Source organism: Geotrypetes seraphini, chromosome 8, assembly GCF_902459505.1.
Source record: "Geotrypetes seraphini chromosome 8, aGeoSer1.1, whole genome shotgun sequence".
Classification (NCBI taxonomy): Eukaryota; Metazoa; Chordata; class Amphibia; order Gymnophiona; family Dermophiidae; genus Geotrypetes; species Geotrypetes seraphini.
Window position 1 is genome coordinate 153,417,405 of NC_047091.1, and position 22,721 is coordinate 153,440,125.

At 48.0% G+C, this 22,721-nt stretch overlaps 1 protein-coding gene across 8 annotated transcripts in view; it reads left to right on the forward strand.

Annotated features, from left to right (window-relative positions):
- Window positions 1–22,721, forward strand: part of MPHOSPH9 (M-phase phosphoprotein 9) — a 154,431-nt gene that overhangs the window by 420 nt on the left and 131,290 nt on the right. For 5 of the 8 annotated variants that reach the window (XM_033954541.1, XM_033954540.1, XM_033954544.1 and 2 more), the window contains exon 2: window positions 10,966–11,237. The exons of 1 other annotated variant lie outside the window; for it this stretch is intronic. In XM_033954541.1, coding sequence (XP_033810432.1) covers window positions 11,137–11,237 — 101 coding nt within the window. In that variant the 5' untranslated portion in view covers window positions 10,966–11,136. Of the gene's footprint in view, window positions 1–12; window positions 432–928; window positions 1,200–10,965; window positions 11,238–22,721 lie in introns of those variants that run through there. 2 more of the 8 variants (XM_033954543.1, XM_033954542.1) reach the window with 2 other exon arrangements.

Genomic DNA, 22,721 nt, shown 5'->3' on the forward strand with positions numbered 1-22,721 from the left:
CCCCCATGAGACGGTGCAACGGCGCGCGCGCGCAATCTCCCTACCTTGGCTTTCCCGACCGTCCTCTTCTAGAACGATCTCACCTTCACAATACCTTTTATGCCGGTGCACCGATTGTTAAAATAGTTATAGTGCCCTTATGCAATCCGGTGCGAGGGGCCGCTCTGCGCTCCCAACTTGGAACGGTCGTCTTGGGTTGCAGAGGGGGCAGCAGGTATCTCTCCGGCTTTTCCTTAGAGTGCAGAGCAAATCAAACATTTGTGCGGTCTAGGATGGGAAGACCTTAAGGCACTGATCTGCCCATTTCCCCTTCTTATTGTGATAACGTTAGAAGCTCTGAGTTTCGTTCACTGACTGCTGTGCAGCTAAAATTATATGCCCCCCATCCTACGCGCTCTTCAGCTTCTGTCATTGTTTTGGGCTCCATTGCGGTAAGCTGCACCCACCTACCACTCTTTCTGTGAATAAATGTATTGATCCCTTGATCCAGAACGTCCTCTTTCCCTCCCCCTTCCAACCATGCTTGTGCATAGTATATACTTCCAAAATGGTTGAAAGTGGGGCATGCATATTAGAGGTTTGGGGACGTTAGGGTCCCCTAAAGTTTTTCTGGACTAGAGACATTTCCAAGCTGGTGCACTTATCTTTAGGGCTGCTATTAGAGAGAATGTTTGGGGAGTTAAGTAGGGTTACCAAATGTCTGGGAAAATCCAGACATGGCCTTATTTTAAAGGAGTGTCTGGGTGTCCAGATGGATTTCCAAAAGTTGGCAGTTTGTCCCGGTTTTGGCCGCAATGAAGTCACAAGCAGGGCTTGGGTGGAAGGGGGTAGGGGCAGAATGAGGCAGTGTCACGTGTCCTCTTTTTTTCATTAAGGAATTTGGAAACTCTAGAGTCAAGGGTTTGAATTTAGTGCATAGCACAGTATGGGCATTTTCAAAACTCTCAGGTCCCGATGTTCTAAACTTACCATTAAAATGCTGTGGATCATTTTAGTGCAAATAAATTTTCGGATTTCAAAAAGACAAGTGATGCTGCAAAAAAGCTTCACATGCACATGAGCTCTGCAGAGGTCTATGGAAATTCCATCATTTCAGTTGCTGGAGAAAGTGACCCACACGTGCAGAATAGTTCATGGAAAGAGGCATACATGCACCAGGAAATGCTACGTTTATTGGCACGCATGAGCATCAGTCATAGGTGTGTGCATGTCATATGTGTCTGTCTGCCATAGGTGGAGGGGAGGGGTAGAGAACTACCAGCAAACCATGCAAATGTTTTTTTTTCTATACTGCTTATATGCATTTATGCTACCCCATATTTTTTTTTAACTTCCATGTCTCTTGCAATCGGCAGCCCCAGACCTCCCAGAATATGCTTTTAATGGACATGCATGAGATGCGCTTTTAACACCTGCATATATGGTGCCCCTGCATATATGGTGCCCCCCATATAAATGTATCTTTATCTTTCTTGCAATAGGCAGTCCAGACCTGCCAGGATACACTTTTGATGCATGCACATGATACATGCCTTTAACTCGTGCCTTTAACACACTAACAGCACCTACAGACCTGCTGGTAATTTTGGAGCATTAAAGATCAGCGCTTCATTTTGTGAATTACCGGGCAATGTCTGGGCATTGCCAGGAGTGCTCATTTTAATATTAACGATCTTGTACTACATTTATATAGTATTATCAGAGGATGCTACAAAGCATGGAAAAGACTGCGCAGGGCTATTATGAGTCAGATTCTGCAACTGGTGCCGGCATTGGCCAGTGCCTCTAAAACCAGCGCCAGTCGTGTGCCAATCATGCACCAGTTGCAGAATCGCAGCCACATGTAAAGTAGACGCCGGAAACATAGACAAGGGTTTTACTGACCTACATTTCTGGCACCCACTTATCACGTCCACAGGGGCTCTGACTGGTACCTACAGTCACTTCCGGTGCAAGCCACGCCCACTTTGATCATAAGCTCTGGTAGGCACCTCTATGGACGGGACATCGGTGGCCTGTTCTGTAGGCACCTACATTTTTTTTTTTTTAAATTAATTTTTAATTGGTTTTAAATGACACAGTCAATTACCGCATCATTTATTGCCAATTAAACCAATTAAGTTAGGCAGTGGTAAGATGCGTACCGCCTCCTAACTTTCGGTGTTCCTACGAAAATCAGGGCCTATGTGCATTGGAAGCTAAAATACATTGACACTAAACCTTTTAGAACTGGTTAGAACTGTGCCTCAGAATTATCACAGCTGCCCTGCAGTGGCAGAATGAAGTCCATTTATGTACAAAAATATGTTAAGCGCCTATCTGGGTCAAGATAAGAAAATTGGGTCATTAGGGCATAGACAGGGGGTGGGTAAGCAGAGTGGGCAGACTTGATGGGCTGTAGCCCTTTTCTGCCGTCATCTATGTTTCTATGTTTATCTGTAGCCTAGGACTGTAGTTTTCAACCCAGTCCTCAGGGACCATCTGGCCAGTCAGGTTTTAAGGATACCCATAATGAATATGCATAAGAGATTTGCATGTAGTGGTGGAGGTGCATATTAATACCTATCGTGCATATTCACTGTGCCACTTTTTGCCACAGCTTAGTAAAAGGATCCCAAATAAATTGCTTTGATTGTAATCACAGAAAGGCATAGATCAAATCCCATCCGCCATTGTTTTATAAGCACTTTAGTACATCCTTTGTCTAGTAGTGCTATAGTAATGATTAGCAGTATAGTAGCAATTGCAGCTCAAAATTACCATGCAACTATTTTGATAACTACTTCTTTTGTGACATAGGGGTCCTTGTATTAAGGCGCGCACACTGTGCATACTAAATGCTAAGGCATCCATTATATTCTATGGGCGCCTTAGCATTTAGCGCACGCTAAATCGGTTAGTGTGCCTTAATGAAAGGACCCCCATAATTTGTAAAGTTGTCCATGTTTATTATTTTTAAATGGTATGTGGGTAACTTTTATAAAGGGTGCTTATATCAGTCTTGAAAGGTGCCTATGTGCATTTATAATAAAATAAAATAATAAAACCTAGCTTTGGCCCCAATACCAGCTCAAAAGAAGGTTTAAATTTACGCCTGTACTCTATGCACATACATGGGCATTTTATATAAAATTCACACATGCATTAAAAATCACTATCCAGACTATATCCTGGAGAATGCCTATTCACAGTACATATTTTGCTTTCAGCCTTACAGTTTTCTAAAAGTAATTTTTGCATGTACAGCATGCTTTATCTGAGAAAAATGCTTTATAATATTATCTCCATAACAGGTTGATTCTTTATTTTCTGTTCAGGAATCGCATCTGTACTAAAACCTGAACACATTAAATAGGGTTTTTGTAAATTTTTCTCACTAATCTCCTGTTGTATGGTTCTGCATTGAGGTATAAAATTGGAGAAGGTGGGTGGGAGTGGCGGACTAGGGGACAACACTGAATATGTGTTATACTATATTTAAATCAAATTTAAATCAATCGCCTGGACTTAAAAGGAAATTTTACATGTTATTAGTTCATGGATTTGCTGACTGATCCTTGTTACGTTTTTAGAAATGTGACTAAAAGTATACTAATACTAAGGTATGTAGGTGGTGGTTTGCATGTATTGTGAACCAATCCTGTGGGCAGTGATGTGCAGGTCTCTGAGCATATGAGCCCAGAAATTAAGGGAGGGTGCTGTCCATCAGCTGTCCAGACTACATGTTATGAGGAAGAAAATGCAGAGGTGGCTATACAAGAATGAGTATACCATGTAAGACAATATTTGGGGCTTAGAAGAAAGATCTTGAGATCTTTAAATGACAATAGAATAGCTGTTCCCCATATCTCAAAGGCTCACCTTGCCTCAACCAGAAATGATGCATTTTTCTACTTGGTTCCAATATTGTGGAACAATTTACCAGTAGAGTTAAGGAAGGAAGAATCATTTCAAAATTTTAAGAGACATCTAAAAGCACATTTTTTTCAAATGAAAAAAGTGACGCAAACAGATCTCTTGAATTGAATTATAGAATGGGGACCACAATCTGCCATAATTTGTAATCTGCCTTAATTTGTTGATTTGGGTTTATTTATTTCATATAACAGTTTTAGTGGATATGTTTTAGAAATATTAATTTCTTTGATGCTCTCAAGCTCTGCCAAATGACGGATCTGTAAAGTGTGCTGTGCCGGGAGTTGTATTAAGACCTGCACTAAAATATGACTGTTTGCTATCAGGCTGCTTCAGAGGCTTTTCTATCTCTTAAATTTGTTTATTTTTAATTTTTTATCTTCTTTCATTATTTCTATTTTCTAATTCTTTGATTTTTGATCTTGGAAATGTATTACATAGTTTTATTTTAATCGGGTACTTCAGCTAGATTGTGAGCTTTCGGGACAGATAGGGTAGTTTTTCTCAAGTACCTAATTTAATTTTAGTTTGTAAACTGCTTAGGTCAGTAAAATGCAGGAGCAGTATATCAAATCTTAAATAAACATAAACATATATTTTCCATGTTACTGTATGTAGTTAGAATTTTGTCCTGGAGTGTGTAGCATATCTTCATATACAGATCTGAAAAACATACCTGGTAGGAAGTATTCTTTTCTCATTAATATTTCATCTTGCTACTGTGAACTGTAGGTTTTATTCTTTACATTTGTACACAGAGGTGTAATTGGAGCAACTGATGATCTGTCAACTAAGGCACAGGCTGAATAAGCTTTGGAGTTGCCTGTTTGTATCAGGTATCAGATGGATAGCACATAACAGGATGCAGGCATGAGCAACGCAAATAGCATTAGCAATTCAGAATACAAAAAATTAGCAGCAGCTACTGTTCTCTGGGCCTATGTGGCCCCACAGGCTGCAGGTCTGATCACTGGTAACAGCTGGAATGTCTCGGCACCCCTTGTCTCCAGGCCAAATTATCAGCTGTTTACAGCCCGATTCCCTTCAACATTCATCTTTTCACTCCCAATGAGGGTGCTACAGCACTGATATGTACTGTATGCGATTTTGTACTTAAAAATAATCAGATATTGCAATAATCAAATTTAAAAATAAGGTGACACTATGGGCTCTTTTTACTAAGCCACGTTAGGGCTTTAACGCGTGGAATAGCGCACGCTAAATTGCCGTGCGCGCTAGACCTTAATGCCAGCATTGAGCTGGCGTTAGTTCTGACTGCGTAGTGCAGGTTTAGCTTGCGCTAAAATGCATGCACTAAAAAACACTAACGCAGCTTAGTAAAAGAAGCCCTATGATAGCATATAAAGCACAGTTACTTACCGTAACAGTTGTTATCCAGGGACAGCAGGCAGATATTCCCACACATGGGTGACGTCACCGACGGAGCCCCGCAGCGGACAGCCTCGAAAGCAAACTTGCTTGAAGATCTCGATCTTTCGAGGACTGCACCGCGCATGCGCGCGTGCCTTCCCGCCCGAACTAGGGGGCGCATCTCCTGAGAGGATCCTCAGTTCAGATACCTAGCCAAGAAGCCAACCAGGGGAGGTGGGAGGGTTGTGGGAATATCTGCCTGCTGTCCCTGGATAACAACTGTTACGGTAAGTAACTGTGCTTTATCCCAGGACAAGCAGGCAGCATATTCCCACACATGGGTGACCTCCAAGCTAAGTAAAAAGGGATGGAGGGAAGTTGGCAATTTACGAAAAAAGATTTTACAAAACAGATTGGCCAAAGTGGCCATCCCTCCTGGATAAAGTATCCAGACAATAATGAGAGGTGAAAGTATGAACCGAGGACCAAGTGGCAGCCTTGCAGATTTCCTCAATAGGAGTTGATCGGAGGAAAGCTACAGATGCCGCCATAGCTCGAACTTTATGGCCCGTCACTCGACCTTGCAGAGGAAGACCAGCCTGAGCATAGCAGAAGGAAATGCAAGCAGCCATCCAGTTGGAGAGTGTGCGTTTCGATATAGGACGTCCCAACCTGTTCGGATCAAAGGAGATGAAAAGTTGAGGAGATGTTCTGTGTAGTTGAGTGTAATTGGAGGTAGAAAGCCAAGGTACGTTTACAGTCCAAGGTATGAAGGGCCGCTTCTCCAGGATGAGAATGAGGCTTTGGAAAAAATACAGGTAGAACAATAGACTGATTTATGTGAAATTCTGAAACAACTTTAGGTAAGAATTTAGGATGAGTACGGAGTACCACCTTGTCATGATGAAAAACTGTGAAAGGTGGATCTGCAACCAAAGCTTGTAACTCACTGACTCGTCGAGCAGATGTGAGGGCGATCAAGAACACAGCCTTCCAAGTGAGATACTTGAGGTGAGCTTTGTCAAGCGGTTCAAAAGGAGGTTTCATCAGTTGAGCCAAAACAACATTGAGATCCCAAACCACTGGAGGTGGTCTAAGTGGTGGATGAAGATTAAGAAGTCCTTTCATGAAACGAGAAACCATAGGATGTGCAGAAAGAGGTTTCCCCTCTAGAGGCTGATGAAAAGCAGCTATAGCACTAAGATGGACTCGAATAGATGTAGTTTGAAGTCCAGAATGTGACAAATGAAGCAAGTAGTCCAGAACGGATGCTAAGGAGGAAGATATGGGTTGCAATTGACGTGTAGAACACCAAGCAGAAAATCTAGTCCACTTCTGGCCATAACATTGTCTAGTTGATGGCTTTCTGGAAGCAAGTAATATATCTTGAACAGACTGAGAAAATTGAGGAAAGTCTGTTATGCAGAAAGGTACCAAGCTGTTAAGTGTAGAGACTGCAGATTGGGATGAAGCAAGTATCCGTGACTCTGCATGAGTAGAGAAGGAAATACTGGTAGAAGGAGAGGCTCCCTGGTGCTGAGTTGAAGTAGAAGGGAGAACCAAGGTTGTCTGGGCCACCGAGGAGCTATCAGAATCATGGTGGCATGCTCTGACTTCAGTTTGACTAGAGTCCTGAGAATCAGGAAACGGAGGAAAGGCATAAAGGAACTGATTCCTCCAATCCAGTAGAAACACATCCGCTTCGAGACGTTGAAGAGTGTAAATGCGGGAGCAAAATTGAGGCAGTTTGAAGTTGAGAGGTGACGCAAACAGATCTATCTGTGGAGTTCCCCAACGGGCAACGATTTGGCGAAGAGTAGGAGAATTGAGTGTCCATTCGTGAGGCTGTAGAAGACGACTCAATTTTTCCGCCAAATAATTGTGTTGACCCTGAATGTAAACAGCTCTGAGGTAGATGTTGTGAAGAATTGCCCAATGCCACAATTTCAGAGCTTCTTGACAGAGGGAGTGAGATCCCGTCCCTCCCTGTTTGTTGACATAATACATGGCCACTTGGTTGTCTGTACGTACAAGAATCACCATGTCATGAAGGAGATGTTGAAAGGCTTTGAGAGCATAGAAAATCGCTCTGAGTTCCAACAGATTGATATGACACAGACGGTCTGCTGAAGTCCATAGACCCTGAGTGCGGAGACCGTCCACATGAGCTCCCCAAGCGTACGTTGAGTCGGTTGTGAGGACTTTCTGATGAGGAAGAGGGTGGAACAGCAAGCCTCTTGAAAGATTCAAAGAGGGCATCCACCAACGGAGAGACTTCCGCAATGAAGGAGTTATGGAAATCAGTTGAGACGGTGGATCCACGGTTTGCTGCCATTGTGATGCCAGTGTCCATTGAGGAATACGAAGGTGAAGTCTGGCAAAAGGAATCACATGAACTGTAGAAGCCATGCGACCGAGCAGAACCATCATCTTTCGTGCCGGAACGGATGGAAGGTGGAAGACTTGATGAGAAATCTGAAGAAGTGCAGCCTGACGTGGTTGTGGAAGGTAGGCTCTCAGATTGATAGTGTCCAAAGTTGCTCCTATGAACTGGAGAGACTGAGAGGGAGTCAACTGAGATTTGGGAAAGTTTATGTGAAATCCCAAACTTTGAAGAAAAAGAATAGTCTATGGGTCGCTGCAATAACCCCTGAAAAAGAGGGAGCCTTGATGAGCCAGTCGTCAAGGTATGGAAATACTTGGAGACCCTGGTTGCGAAGAGCTGCAGCCACCACCACCAGACATTTTGTGAAAACTCTGGGAGAAGAAGCCAACCCGAAGGGGAGAACTCGGTACTGCAGATGAAGGCTTCCTACTTGAAATCTGAGGTACTTGGGAAATGCTGGATGAATAGGGAAATGAGTATATGCCTCTTTGAGATCGAGGGAACACATCCAATCCCCGTGATCCATTAAGGAATATAAAGTCGGCAGAGTGAGCATTCGAAATTTCTCTGACTAGATATTTGTTGAGAGCTCTGAGATCCAGAATAGGTCGCAAATCCCCCATCTTTTTGGGAACTAGAAAATAACGGGAGTAGAATCCCAAATTCCTTTGGGCAAGAGGAATTTCCTCTACAGCTCGCAGGCGAAGAAGAGCCCGAGCTTCTTGAAGAAGAATGGGAAGGTGCGACTGATTGGAAGGACACTCTCTTGGATGGCAATCTGGAGGCACCTGAAGGAACTGAAGAGAGTATCCCTCTCGTAGGATGGTAAGCACCCAGAAATCTGATGTAATGAGCTCCCACTGGTGATAAAATGTGGAAAGTCGACCCCCTATGGGGAGGGGAGAATTTGGAAACAGAGAAATTGGAATGCTTAGGCTGAGACTGTCAAAAAGACTGAGCTGGTTTGGTGGCAGCAGGAGTCTGAGACTTTTGCTGGCGCTGTTGTTGTGGAGGGCGACGAGGAGGAGGCCTGGAAAAAGCAGGAGTCGTTTTCTGAGGATAACGACGTGGAGTCTGTTTGAAACCTCTAGTTGGTGTAGATTTAGGTTTTGGTCGAATGAGGGAAGCAAAAGAGCGTTCATGTTCTGAGAGACGCTTAGTAGCTGCTTCAATAGAGTCATCGAACAATTCGTTCCCCTGACAAGGTAGATTCGTCAACCGATCTTGAAGATTGGGATCCATGTCTACAATGCGTAGCCATGCCAAACGACGCATGGCTACAGCAAAGGCAGAGACTCGAGAAGAGAGTTCAAATGCATCATAGGAAGCTTGTAACATGAAGAGTCGTAATTGAGCAAGAGTCTTGAAGATGAGTTTGAATTCAGAAAGACGAGTTGTGGAAATATCCGGGTAAAAAGATGGTAATATCTTTAGAAAATGGTTGAAATAAGATGTAAAAATGTAGTTATAATTAAGAACTCTATTTGCCATCATGGAGTTCTGGTATAAACGGCGACCAAACTTAACCATGGTATGACCTTCTCTGCCTGGAGGAACTGAAGCGTAGATTTTGGAAGGATGAGCTTTCTTTAAAGATGATTCTACTACCAAGGATTGATGAGAAAGTTGTGATTTTTCAAATCCTTTACATGGAACAGTTCGATAACGGGATTCTAATTTAGATGGAATGGCAGTGATGGAATAAGGAGTCTCCATGTTACGAATAAAAGTTTGTTTGAGAACAGGAGTCATTGGTAATCGTAGGGACTCTTTAGGTGGATGATGAAGCGCCATATCTGCTAAATATTCAGGAGTATATTTAGAATCTGAATAGAGATCCAGTTTGAGAGCTTGTCCCATATCAAAGACAAATTTTGCAAATGAAATGGATTTTGAATCAGATGCTTCCTCAGGAGACACACTGCGAGATTTAGGAAGTGCTGAATAGGAAGGAGAAGCCTCTCTAGAATATGGTGAGAGTGGTTCTGACTCAAGACGTAGGGTTACAGAAGAAGCTGTACTGTGTGGTGGAGTAAGAGAATGTTTCCTCTTAAGGCTCCTAGATGGAGAAGTACCAGGTGTACGTGGTATCGAATGAGTCGAAGTCTGAGGAGAAGTGTCTCGACGAGTTGGCTTCGACGGTGGAGTCTTCGGTCGAATATTCTTTTATTGCCCCCCATTTTTTTTTTTTACTTTATTGTGTTAATCTCAGTCAGACTCTCTGACTTTATTTACCTGTTGGGGAGAGGTGCTCAATGATTTCACTTTCAGCTTCTTCTACTCGATCACTCAGTCACTTCGCAAAGGCACGCGCGTTTGCTGTGCACTTTAGCCGGCGCGCCGTTCCCTCCGCTGTAATTTAAATAGCTCCCGGCTGGCCTGGGAAGGGTGGAGCAGGCTCGCACGCCCGGCGGGGACAGGGCCGGAATGAGGCTCTAAGGCCGAGGTGGTTGCTGGCCATTGGAGCTGGCTCGGGTGAGCTCCCTCCGCTGCACATTAGTGAAAGAATTTCCAGTCTAATCTGTTGTACTCCTTGAGTCTTGCTCACTGTTCTTTATTTATTCAATTTTTCAAAATTTTAAAGAAGCACATTAATAATATTTGAATACAGATTTGCACTAAAAATCCAAAGAAATTAATAAACCTAACACCATTTATAGCAAGGAGAAGAAATAATAATACATTATTTAGTCCACAAAATTAAGAAATAGGGATCCAAGTATTAGAATAAATGTAAAGGAATACATATCAATTATAAGAACAGCCCGGGAGACAATGATATAAAACCCCCCCAACAGCCTGTACTTTAAACAGCAGGAAGAGCTATCGGACCAATCACCACTCCCCCTTTCTTGGCCAAAATAAATTCCAACAATTGCTTTGGTTCAAAAAATAGGAAATTTTTCCCTTGAAGTGAAACACAGCATTTAGCCGGAAATTTCAATATAAAGGATGCACCCAGGGCCAAAGCTCTGGATTTGTAAAGCAGAAATTCTCACTGTTCCTTACTGGTTTAATGCATTTATAATGCTTTGTTTGCCAGTTGTGTTAGTTTTGAGAAATGTGTGACTGCAGTGATCAGTTTGAAATGATAGCATGAGTACTGTATACTGATGTATGACTATGAAGGTCTAGAACAATAGGGAATGAGTGAAGTCAACATGAGCAAATACGCATTTCTGTTTTTACTTACAGTATAGTGTCTGTTCTCCAAATGATTGTACTCCTTAGCAGTAAGTCTACTTATGAAAACATTAATTCGTTATGTTTAAAGCTTTTCCAATTTATTTCAGAATTTGTTGGCTACATGAATTAATATTGGAAGCTTAACATGGCTGTAGAAAATGACACTTCGGGGGATGAAATTCAGTTTCTTCAAACTACAAAGCTGTGTTTTCTTAAAATAAGAGAGTGACATTTCTGTGTCCTCAAAGGATAACTACACAGCTGAGTACAGTATCGATATGGAAGATTCAGATTCTGTGAAATCAATTGAAGATACACCGCAGTCTCCTACAGAGCCTGACCTTGAAAATGCTGTTGTATGCGTTTTACAAACTGGCAGGTAAGAAAAATTATCCCAGGACAAGCAGGCATGATATTCTCACATGTGGGTGACGTCATCTACGGAGCCCCCATGCGGACAGCTTTTTCAAGCAAACTTGATTGAAGATTTAAAGTTTGCTCTGCTGCTCCACTAGAGGGCGCATCTCCCCCTCGTGGTCTCCAGTTCAAATTTTTCCGCTGAGCCTAGAAGTCGTGTATTTTTAGGCTCTGCCCCAACTGCCTTCTAGCACCGCAATTTTTTTCTTGTTTTATTGAATTAGTCGCTGTGCGCTTTTTTTCTCTTGATTTTTTATCTGTTCCTGCTTTATTTTGACCGACCCGGAGGCTTCCGGGTCGCCGCGGCCGCGTGGCTACTTGGGCCTCGGCCAGTTTCATTTTTCTATGTCCCGGCCTTTGACCGGCTTTAAAAAGTGCACCTGGTGCGAGCGGCTTTTTTCCATCACAGACCCGCATCGCCGGTGCATCCTCTGCCTGGGGGCCGCTCATCCAACCGACTCCTGCCCCCAGTGCACTACTTTTCAGAACCGGGCCCTTCGCCGAAGAAAAGCCCGCATGGCGGACCTTTTCTCCGCCGACCAACCCTCTACCTCGGCCTCGAGGTCGGCCCCGGCCTCGACCCCGGCCTTGACCTCGGCCCCGAATACCTCGGCACCACCTCGAGACCCGACCCCGAAGACCTCGGGACAGCAAAAAGCCTCGGCCCCGGGTAAGTCTCCTCTTCCTTCTTCAGGTTCCGCACCAGCGAAGAAGCCAGCCTCGGGGACACCGGCGACGCATGGTGGAACCCCCAAGCTTTCAGCCCCGGCGAAGCCTCCCAAGCCTTCGGGCCGTGCCTCCACCACACGGGAATACACTGACATGAGGTCGCCCCCGGTGGAGTGCACCGAGGCATCGGACATGCCCTCGATGCTGTCCGTGCCCGTCTTCCAGGACCTACTCCGGGCGATAATCTCGTCGGAGCTGCCCGCTGCACTTGCCCATCTACAACCGGCCCAAACCTCGACCTCGCGTGCGCCGGACCAGCCTGAGCCTCGCGTCGAGCCCCCTCGGGGCAAAGTGCGCCAGCTTTGCCGCATTTCATCCTCCTCGGATTCCTCCCCAAGGCGCCCGAGACGCTATCCCTCCTCGGACCACCGCGGAGCAAAGCGTTGCGCTAAAACGACCGAGACCTCAAACCGCCGTACCTCTAAGAAGGCCCGGAGTTCTCCCACATTACGAGGCTGTTCACCGACGCCCCGTACAGGACCGCTGAAGGTGACGGAGTTATCACTCTCCAACCCTCGCATCCTCCTAACTCCCCCTCGGACTGGGGCTCCGAGCCGAGGCCCCAGGCTTTTGCCGAGGGAGTCCGGGTCGAGGTCACCGATTCGACATCGATCGGTACCCCGCACCCCGGCATCGTCTCAGAGGGGCTCCTCGAGATGACGTAGGTCCTTGACCCCGGAACACTGCCACAGTGTTTCCCCGGTCTCGGAGCGCGGGTCAGAGCATGAACCTCGATACTCGAGGGAAGCCTCCCCGTACTTCTCCGCCCGACGGAGGTCTCGTTCACCGTCCCCACACGGGGCCCCGGGAACGTCTCGTCCCTCCTTCACTCACTTCTTCCAGAACATGGGCCACGCTCTGGACTTAGACCTCCAGTCCGACTCAAGATACTCTAAAGAGTACCTGGCGGAACTTGACTTACCGTCACCGCCCAGAGAGTCCCTTCGCTTACCGCCCAATCCGGTACTCCAACAGGCTTTCTTCAGGAATCTGGAGACCCCCTACATGGTAACAGCGGTCCCCATCAAAATGGAGTCCAAGTACCGTACAGTACCATACCCAGGTTTCGAGCAACCACAGCTCTCCCACCAGTCGCTGTTGGTAGAATCTTCCCTGAAAAAGGCTCACCCCTCCCGGGTCTCAGCGGCGGTCCCCCCAGGTCGAGAGGGTCGGACCCTGGACAAGTTCGGCAGAAGACTGTACCAGAACGCTATGATGGCCTCTAGAGTACAAAGTTACACTTTCACCTTCACGTCCTACTTGAAACATCTCATTGGACTATTGGGAGCCTTTACGACCGACCTACCGGCCTCACGCCAAGGAGCCTTTAACCTCCTGGAGGTCTTCTCCAACCTGCGCCTCCATTTATTTCACGCGGCCTATGATGGCTTCGAACTTTCCTCCAGAGAGGCAGCCTTCGCTATCGCCATGCACCGCCTAGCCTGGTTACGCCTCGTCGACATGGACCCCAACTTACAGGACCGGTTGGCTAACCTCCCCTGCGTGGGCAAAGAACTTTTTGATGACACCATCGAGGCAGCTACGAAACGCCTTTCGGAGCACGAACGCTCGTTTGCCTCCCTCGTTCGGCAAAAACCAAAACCACCAGCGTCCAGGCTGTTCAGGGCCCCTCCTCGCCACTACCCTCAAAAGTCTACCCCTGCCTTCTCACGGCCTCCACCCAGACGCCCGCAAGCTCATCATCGGGCCCCACCCAAGTCCCAACTGCCTGCGACCGCCAAACCATCCCCGTCCTTTTGACGGGATAAGCGGATGGGGGCTGGCCCCCTCCGCCACAGCCCCAGGCCTCCTTCCCATTGGGGGACGCCTCAGAGCCTTCTACCCGCGCTGGGAACAAGTCACGTCGGACGCATGGGTCCTTGGCGTGATCTCATCAGGATACTCTCTCAACTTTCGGGAAAACCCTCCAGACAATCCTCCAAGGGCTTGCCCTCCCAACCGAACTCAGTTACCCCTCCTCTCAGAAGCTCGAGGACTGCTTCGCCTACGGGCAGTGGAGGTGGTCCCCCCGACCAGCGGGGGAAGGGGTTCTACTCCCGTTACTTCCTGGTACCGAAGAAGACGGGAGACCTGCGCCCAATCCTAGACTTGAGGCGACTCAACAAATTTCTGGTGCGGGAAAAGTTCCGCATGCTTTCCCTACCGATTCTCTACCCTCTCATCGACGAGGGCGATTGGCTCTGCTCCCTCGATCTGAAGGAAGCCTATACACATGTTCCAGTGCACCCCGCTCACCGCAAGTACCTGCACTTTCAGGTGGGGGACCTACACCTACAATACCGAGTCCTCCCCTTCGGCCTGGCGTCGTCACCCCGAGTCTTCATGAAGTGCCTCGTGGTGGTCGCAGCTGCCTTACGCGCGCAGGGCCTCCAGGTATTCCCCTACCTGGACGACTGGCTGATCAAAGCCCCATCCAGGGAGGGGGTTATCTCAGCGACCCAACAGACTATTATTTACCTTCAAGGTCTGGGGTTCGAGGTAAACTTCCTAAAATCCCAGCTGCGCCCCTCTCAGTCCTTACAGTTCATCGGGGCCGTGCTGGATACGGTCCGACTCCGCTCCTTCCTTCCCCCTCCACGTCAAGAGGCGTTAGTAAGTCTGAGTCGAAGGATTTCGTTGCTGACTTCGGTATCAGCTCGGCAGATGATGACTCTTCTGGGCCACATGGCCTCCACCGTCCACGTCATACCCTTTGCCCGTCTCCACCTGAGGATTCCTCAATGGACTCTGGCCTCCCAATGGCGTCAGGACCGGGACCCAATCGACCGTCCCGTGACAGTGACTCCTTCCTTGCAACGATCGCTCCTCTGGTGGGCCGACTCTTCAAATCTATCCAAAGGTTTACTTTTTCTCGCCCCCCCCCACACAGCAAGATACTCACCACGGATTCGTCGGAGTACGCTTGGGGAGCTCACTTGGATGGCCTACGCACTCAGGGGATGTGGTCAACAGAGGACCGCCGCTGCCACATCAACGTGCTGGAGCTTCGGGCCATCTATCTCGCCGCTGTGGCTTTTCAACATCTGCTCCACGACCGGGTGGTTCTCGTCCGAACCGACAACCAGGTAGCAATGTACTACGTAAACAAACAAGGGGGGACTGGGTCTCGGGCCCTCTGTCAGGAAGCCCTGTGTCTCTGGAAGTGGGCAATCTCCAACAACATCTTCCTTCGAGCGGTGTACATACAAGGAGAGCGAAACTGCCTGGCAGACAGACTCAGCCGCCTCCTCCAGCCACACGAGTGGTCGCTGCACGCTCAAACCTTACGACAGGTGTTCGAGAAGTGGGGGACTCCTCAGATAGATCTGTTCGCCTCCCCCCTCAACCACAAACTCCCTCAATTCTGCTCCCGGGTGTACTCCCCGGAACGCCTTGAGGCCGACGCCTTCCTCCTAGATTGGGAGGGAAGGTTTCTATACGCGTTTCCGCCTTTTCCTCTGATTCTGCGGACGTTGGTCCATCTCAAACCGGTGCGAGCCACTATGATCTTGATTGCTCCTCGGTGGCCATGCCAACCTTGGTTTTCCCTTCTACTTCAACTCAGTACCAGGAGATCCACTGCCTCTGCCTCTGTTTCCCTCTCTGCTATCACAGAGCCAGGGTTCGCTGTTGCATCCAAATCTTCAGTCTCTTCATCTGAATGCTTGGTTTCTCTCCCCCTGTGTCGCAATCAGTCAAGGAAATACTGGAAGCCTCGAGGAAGGCCTCGACTAGAACCTGCTATTCCCAAAAGTGGACCAGATTCTCGTCCTGGTGCTCCTCGCACGACCAGGACCCGGTGTCGGTCCCGGTCCCCTTGGACCTGGAGTATTTGCTCCATCTTTCTCACTCCGGCCTGAAGACCAACTCCATTCGGGTACATCTTAGTGCAATTGCTGCCTTCCATCAACCCCTGGAAGGAAAAGCCCTTTCACTCCACCCCCTAGTTTCTCATTTCATGAAAGGTCTTCTGAATGTCCACCCTCCTCTCAAACCTCCCCCGGTGGTTTGGGATCTTAATGTGGTCCTGGCTCAACTCATGAAACCCCCTTTTGAGCCATTAGACAAATGCCATCTGAAATTCCTCACTTGGAAGGTGATCTTCCTGCTCGCACTCACTTCCGTCCGACGAGTTAGCGAGCTACAGGCGCTGGTGGCGGACCCCCCTTTCACTGTATTCCATCATGACAAGGTGGTCCTCCGCACTAACCCTAAGTTCTTGCCTAAAGTGGTGTCTGATTTTCATCTCAACCAGTCCATCGTCTTGCCAGTATTTTTCTCCAAGCCCCACTCTCATCCCGGAGAGATGGCGCTACACACGCTTGACTGTAAGAGAGCGTTGGCCTTTTACCTCCAACGCACTCAGTCCTTCGACCCTAACCGGCTGGGTCGCCCAGTTTCCTAGCGCACCTTGTCCAACTGGTTGGCTGCTTGTATTTCTTTTTGCTACGCTCAGGCTGGTCTCGCGCTGCATGGTCGAGTAACGGGACATAAAGTCCGAGCGATGGCAGCCTCCGTAGCTTTCCTCCGATCCACACCCATTGAGGAAATCTGCAAGGCTGCCACGTGGTCTTCGGTTCATACTTTCACCTCCCACTACTGCCTGGATACATTGTCCAGGAGCGATGGCCGTTTTGGCCAATTGGTATTGCGTAATCTATTCGCCTAAATTGCCAACTTCCCTCCATCCCTTTTCAATTAGCTTGGAGGTCACCCACATGTGAGAATATCATGCCTGCTTGTCCTGGGATAAAGCACAGTTACTTACCGTAACAGGTGTTATCCAGGGACAGCAGGCATATATTCTCACAACCCGCCCGCCTCCCCGAGGTTGGCTTCTTTGCTGGTTAAGTGAACTGGAGACCACGAGGGGGAGATGCGCCCTCTAGTGGAGCAGGAAGGCACGCATGCGTGGAGCAGCAGAGCAAACTTTAAATCTTCAATCAAGTTTGCTTGAAAAAGCTGTCCGCATGGGGGCTCCGTAGATGACGTCACCCACATGTGAGAATATATGCCTGCTGTCCCTGGATAACACCTGTTACGGTAAGTAACTGTGCTTTAACGAATATCATTCTACTAAATACAGTTTATATTTCTTTATAGTTTGATGTGTATTGTTTCAGCTTGACTTTGCATACTTTGTCCTGCTTCGGACATAAACATGGCAAAGTACTTGTTAGTTTCAAATTGAGTTGCATAGCTTGGTCACTTATCTCAAAGGAGGGACCCTAAAATTTGAATCTCCTATTTATTGGACTGATATGGATGTGGTAAATCAGTTAACGTAGCTTGTTTTAAGAAAGGTTGGACAAGTTCCTGGAGGAAAAGTCCATAGTCTGCTACTGAGACAGACATTGGGGAAGCCACTGCTTGCCCTGGATCGGTAGCATGGAATATTGCTACTATTTGGGTTTTTGCCAGATACTTGTAACCTGGATTGACTCCATGAAGACAGGATACTGGGCTAGATGGACCATTGTTTCTGACCCAGTAAGGCTATTCTTATGTTCTTAACATAACATGGAGATCTTCCTGTGCCCTACAGGGATGGTAACAACTGACACAGGGTAGCATTGAAATGTTCATTTTGGGGAGGGGGAAAGCTTCCCTTCAAGACCTTAGGGCATGGGTTCTTAAACCTGGTCTGGGGACCCCCAGCCAGTCATGTTTTCAAGATATCCCTAATGAATATGCATGTGGCACATTTGTATGCCTGTCATCTATTTTGTGCAAATGGATTCTTTGTAGAAACATTATGCCCTCCAGGCTACAAAGCATTTACATGCTCTCATAAGAATAAAAAAAGTGGAGGAGTAGCCACTATTATCAAATCCAACCACAATCCGAGATTAATTAACTCCATGTTGTTGCAAGCCTTAGAATGTCTCATCTTCTTAGTGGCAACCTAAGGGGTGGGATACACTATAGCCCTCCCCACAATATCTTCTATATTACAACTGTTTATTAACAAAAGTCTTCAGGCCCTCAGAGGTGCCACCAGATGCTCAATTATGTCTCATAGCAACTGGCTTTATGCCCCCTATCGTCATCGGGTCTCTTTAGTTTTTTAAAGTTTTTTTTGTGCAATGCTATATTTTTGTGTTAATTCAATAAATAGTTGATAAAAGTTAGAACTTATCTTGGGTGGTTCAGCCAAGAGGGATAGAGTACTGCCAACATGTTTCACCCTATTCGGGTTTCCTGAGGGCACAATCCCTACAATAAAACATAACTTAAGTGCTCAATGCTTACTAAAATTCATTGCATCAACCAAAAACAACTAAACTATTGGCTTACCTCAGAACTGTGTGTGCTCTATACGACGTGGCCACCCGAATGAATGATCTAAGATGGCCGCGGCATCTATTGTGTCTCCTTAAATACTCTACATGCACAGCTGGGGCTGATGTCATCCAATCAGCTCGGGAATGCAGTGGTAACCACAAAACCGATGGTCCCAGGCTAGGCATACTTGAACACAAATAAACACTCCTGCTCTTACAATACTTAAGACACGCTGAAAACGTGCTGGGGATGTGGGGACCCAGTGAGACCTCACCAGAGGGATTGCCACTCGAGCTCCAGATTGAGCCCGTGGGGTATCACTGAATCTAGTTGATAGATCCATCTCTGTTGAAGAAAGTTAAGCTTAGCTTCCAAATTCCCCTCCTCTTCCTGGCTGTCAATCACATCAATGATTCGCCATTTGATTTGATCTGTAGTGTGTTGTTTATCCAGCCAGTGCGGAACTAGTGGAGCTGTTAATGTCCCAGTGGATATCCGGGATTTATGTTCATTTAATCTTAAATGAACCGGCCGTTTGGTGCGTCCCTTAAGTATTGTAAGAGCAGGAGTGTTTATTTGTGTTCAAGTATGCCTAGCCTGGGACCATCGGTTTTGTGGTTACCACTGCATTCCCGAGCTGATTGGATGACATCAGCCCCAGCTGATAGATGCCGCGGCCATCTTAGATCATTCATTCGGGTGGCCACGTCGTATAGAGCAGTGTTTTTCAACCGCTATTCCGCAGCACACTAGTGTGCCGCGAGATGTTGCCTGGTGTGCCGCAGGGCCGCCATCAGGGCAGTACTACCAGTCCTGCATTCAGGGGCCCGGAGCTGACAGGGGGCCCGGGCTCCCCCAGGGTCCTAGGCAGTGTTCTAAGGCAGGGGCGCCAGTAGCTCGCCAAGGCAAAGTGAGTCGATCACCCAGGACTCACTTTGTCTTGGTGATCTAATCTATCGAGCCGATAAGTCTTCTTCTCCCCGACGTCAATTCTGCAGTCGGAGAGGAAGTTCGGGCCAGCCAATCGCTGCCTGGCTGGGCGGAACTTCCTCTCCGATTGCAGAATTGACGTCAGAGAGAGCATGCGTCGGCGTCGGCTTTGGGGCCTGTTATCCATTGGTGGATCCTGTTCCCCGATGGCAGCGGCAGTGGCAGTGGCTTGGGGAACGGCAGGGAGAAAGAAAGAAAGGGGGCAGGCAGGAAAACAGAAGGAAAGAAGAGAAACAGAAAAAAAGAAAGAAAGGTCAGGGAGAGAGGAAGAAAAAGTTGGAGGAGGGAATGAGGTGTGGAGGAGAGAAAGCATACAGGCTGACAGAAGGGAAGAAAGATTGGATGCACAGTCAGAAGAAGAAAGTGCAACCAGAAATCACCAGACAAGGTAGGAAAAATGATTTTATTTTAAATTTAGCAAAGTGGAGGCAGTATTACCACAGTTTTCAAAGGAATTTGCCCAAATAACTTAATAGTTAACTGGGTAAATTCCCAGAGATGAAAACTTCCCTTCAGTTACTATGCACAGTTCTGAATTTATATCTGCTGTCTATATTTTACAATATGGTCACCTTTTACTAAACCGCAATAGTGGTTTTTAGCGCAGGGAGCCTATGAGCGTCAAGAGCAGCGCTGGGCATTCAGCGCAGCTCCCTGCGCTAAAAACTGCTATTGTGGTTTAATAAAAAGGATGGAGGGTATTTGTCTATTTTTGTATGGTTGTTACTGAGGTGACAATGCATAGAGTCATCTGCCTTGACCTCTTTGAAAAAAACCCAGAATAGGAATGATAATTAACATTTTCTCAGCGTATAGTGTGCTTTGTGTTTTTTAATTTTATTATTGGTAGATCATTTTGACTTGGTCATTTTAAAGTAGCTCACAAGCTCAAAAAGTTTGGGCACCTTTGAGCTACAGCGTTGAAACTGTGTATTTCTATTTTATCCCCCCTTTTACAAAACTGTGGAGCGTTTTTTAGCGCCAGCCGTGGTGGTAGCAGCTCTGATGCTCAGAATTCTATGAGTGTCAGGGCTGTTACCACTGTGGCTAAAATCCACACTACAGTTTTGTAAAAGGGTGAGGGGTTAGTTTATGATGACATATTCCATACTAGGCGAAGGTGTTTTCTGTGTTCTGTGTGTTTGAAAGACATGGTTTTCTGTTAGGATTGACGGTGTAGGATTGATCTGTGCTGGTCTGGCTTGTTTAGTTTTACAGAGCTGTCATCTGGTGCTGTCATCCGCCGGCTCATCGGGGATCGATCAGAAGAGTGCTGATTGTGACGGACAGCGGCTATCTGGAGGAGACAAGCGCAGTAAGTCCTGAGTGACAGTGAGATACTGCAGTGATGGACAAGTTTTTGAAAAGGAAAGAACTAGACTCTGAACAAAATTTGGAGCCAGATGAGAGCCCAAGTATGAGTGGGGGTCAAAAGAAAGCAAAGATGGTTAGTGCAAGCAAATTCTCTGGCGCAAGGCAATATAGCAAAAGCTATATTTCAGTTGGATTTACTTTCACTGGAGATGCAAACAAACCAACTCCACTGTGCGTGGTGTGTGGTGAAAAGCTAGCTAACAGTGCTATGGTCCCAAGCAAACTTAAACGCCATCTCCAAACAAAACACCCTTCGCTTCAAAACAAGAATGCGGACTATTTTGTTCACCTGCATGACAACACGGAGAAACAGGCAACTTTCATGAGAAAAACCACAAAGGTAAATGAAAGAGTTCTTAAAGCTAGCTATCAAGTTGCTGAACTTATAGCCAAGTCAAAAAAGTCGCACACTGTGGCAGAGACATTAATACTTCCTGCCTGCAAAGCTATTGTAGAGGAGATGCTCGGACCTGAAGCAGCTAAGGAAATAGCCAAAGTCCCTCTCTCAGACAACACAATTTCCAGACGTATTAATGACATGTCTGCAGACATCGAAAGTGTGGTTTTGGAAAAGATCCGTATCAGTGAGAAATTTGCATTGCAACTTGACGAGTCTACTGATATCAGTGGACATGCTCAACTCTTGGCCAATGTGCGTTTTGTTGATGGTGATGCAATTAGAGAAAACTTCTTTTTTTGCAAGGCATTGCCAGAAAAAACAACAGGAGAAGAAATTTTTCGGGTCACATCAGAATACCTTGAAAAAGGAGGACTTACCGTATTTTCACGCATATAACGCGCGCGTTATACGCGTTTTTACCTACCGCGCATACCCCTCGCGCGTTATATGCGTGAGCGCGGTATACAAAAGTTTTAAAACATAGTTCCCACCCCGCCCGACGCCCGATTCACCCTCCCAGCAGGACCACTCGCACCCCCACCCCGAACGACCACTCGCACGCGCTCCCACCCGCATCCACGATCGGAGCAAGAGGGAGCCCAAGCCCTCTTGCCCGGCCGACTCCCCGACGTCCGATACATCCCCCCCCCCCGGCAGGACCACTCGCACCCCCACCCCGAAGGACCGCCGACTTCCCGACAATATCGGGCCAGAAGGGAGCCCAAACCCTCCTGGCCACGGCGACCCCCTAACCCCACCCCGCACTACATTACGGGCAGGAGGGATCCCAGGCCCTCCTGCCCTCGACGCAAACCCCCCTCCCCCCCAACGACCGTCCCCCCCCCAAGAACCTCCGACCGCCCCCCAGCCGACCTGCGATCCCCCTGGCGACCCCCACGACCCCCCCACCCCCCTTCCCCGTACCTTTGGTAGTTGGCCGGACAGACGGGAGCCAAACCCGCCTGTCCGGCAGGCAGCCAACGAAGGAATGAGGCCGGATTGGCCCATCCATCCTAAAGCTCCGCCTACTGGTGGGGCCTAAGGCGCGTGGGCCAATCAGAATAGGCCCTGGAGCCTTAGGTCCCACCTGGGGGCGCGGCCTGAGGCACATGGGCCCAACCCGACCATGTGCCTCAGGCCGCGCCCCCAGGTGGGACCTAAGGCTCCAGGGCCTATTCTGATTGGCCCACGCGCCTTAGGCCCCACCAGTAGGCGGAGCTTTAGGATGGATGGGCCAATCCGGCCTCATTCCTTCGTTGGCTGCCTGCCGGACAGGCGGGTTTGGCTCCCGTCTGTCCGGCCAACTACCAAAGGTACGGGGAAGGGGGGTGGGGGGGTCGTGGGGGTCGCCAGGGGGGTCGCGGGTCGGCTGGGGGGGCGGTCGGAGGTTCTTGGGGGGGGCGGTCGTTGGGGGGGAGGGGGGTTTGCGTCGAGGGCAGGAGGGCCTGGGATCCCTCCTGCCCGTAATGTAGTGCGGGGTGGGGTTAGGGGGTCGCCGTGGCCAGGAGGGTTTGGGCTCCCTTCTGGCCCAACTACCAAAGGTACGGGGAAGGGGGGTGGGGGGGTCGTGGGGGTCGCCAGGGTGGTCGCGGGTCGGCTGGGGGGGCGGTCGTTGGGGGGGGGGGGGTTTGCGTCGAGGGCAGGAGGGCCTGGGATCCCTCCTGCCCG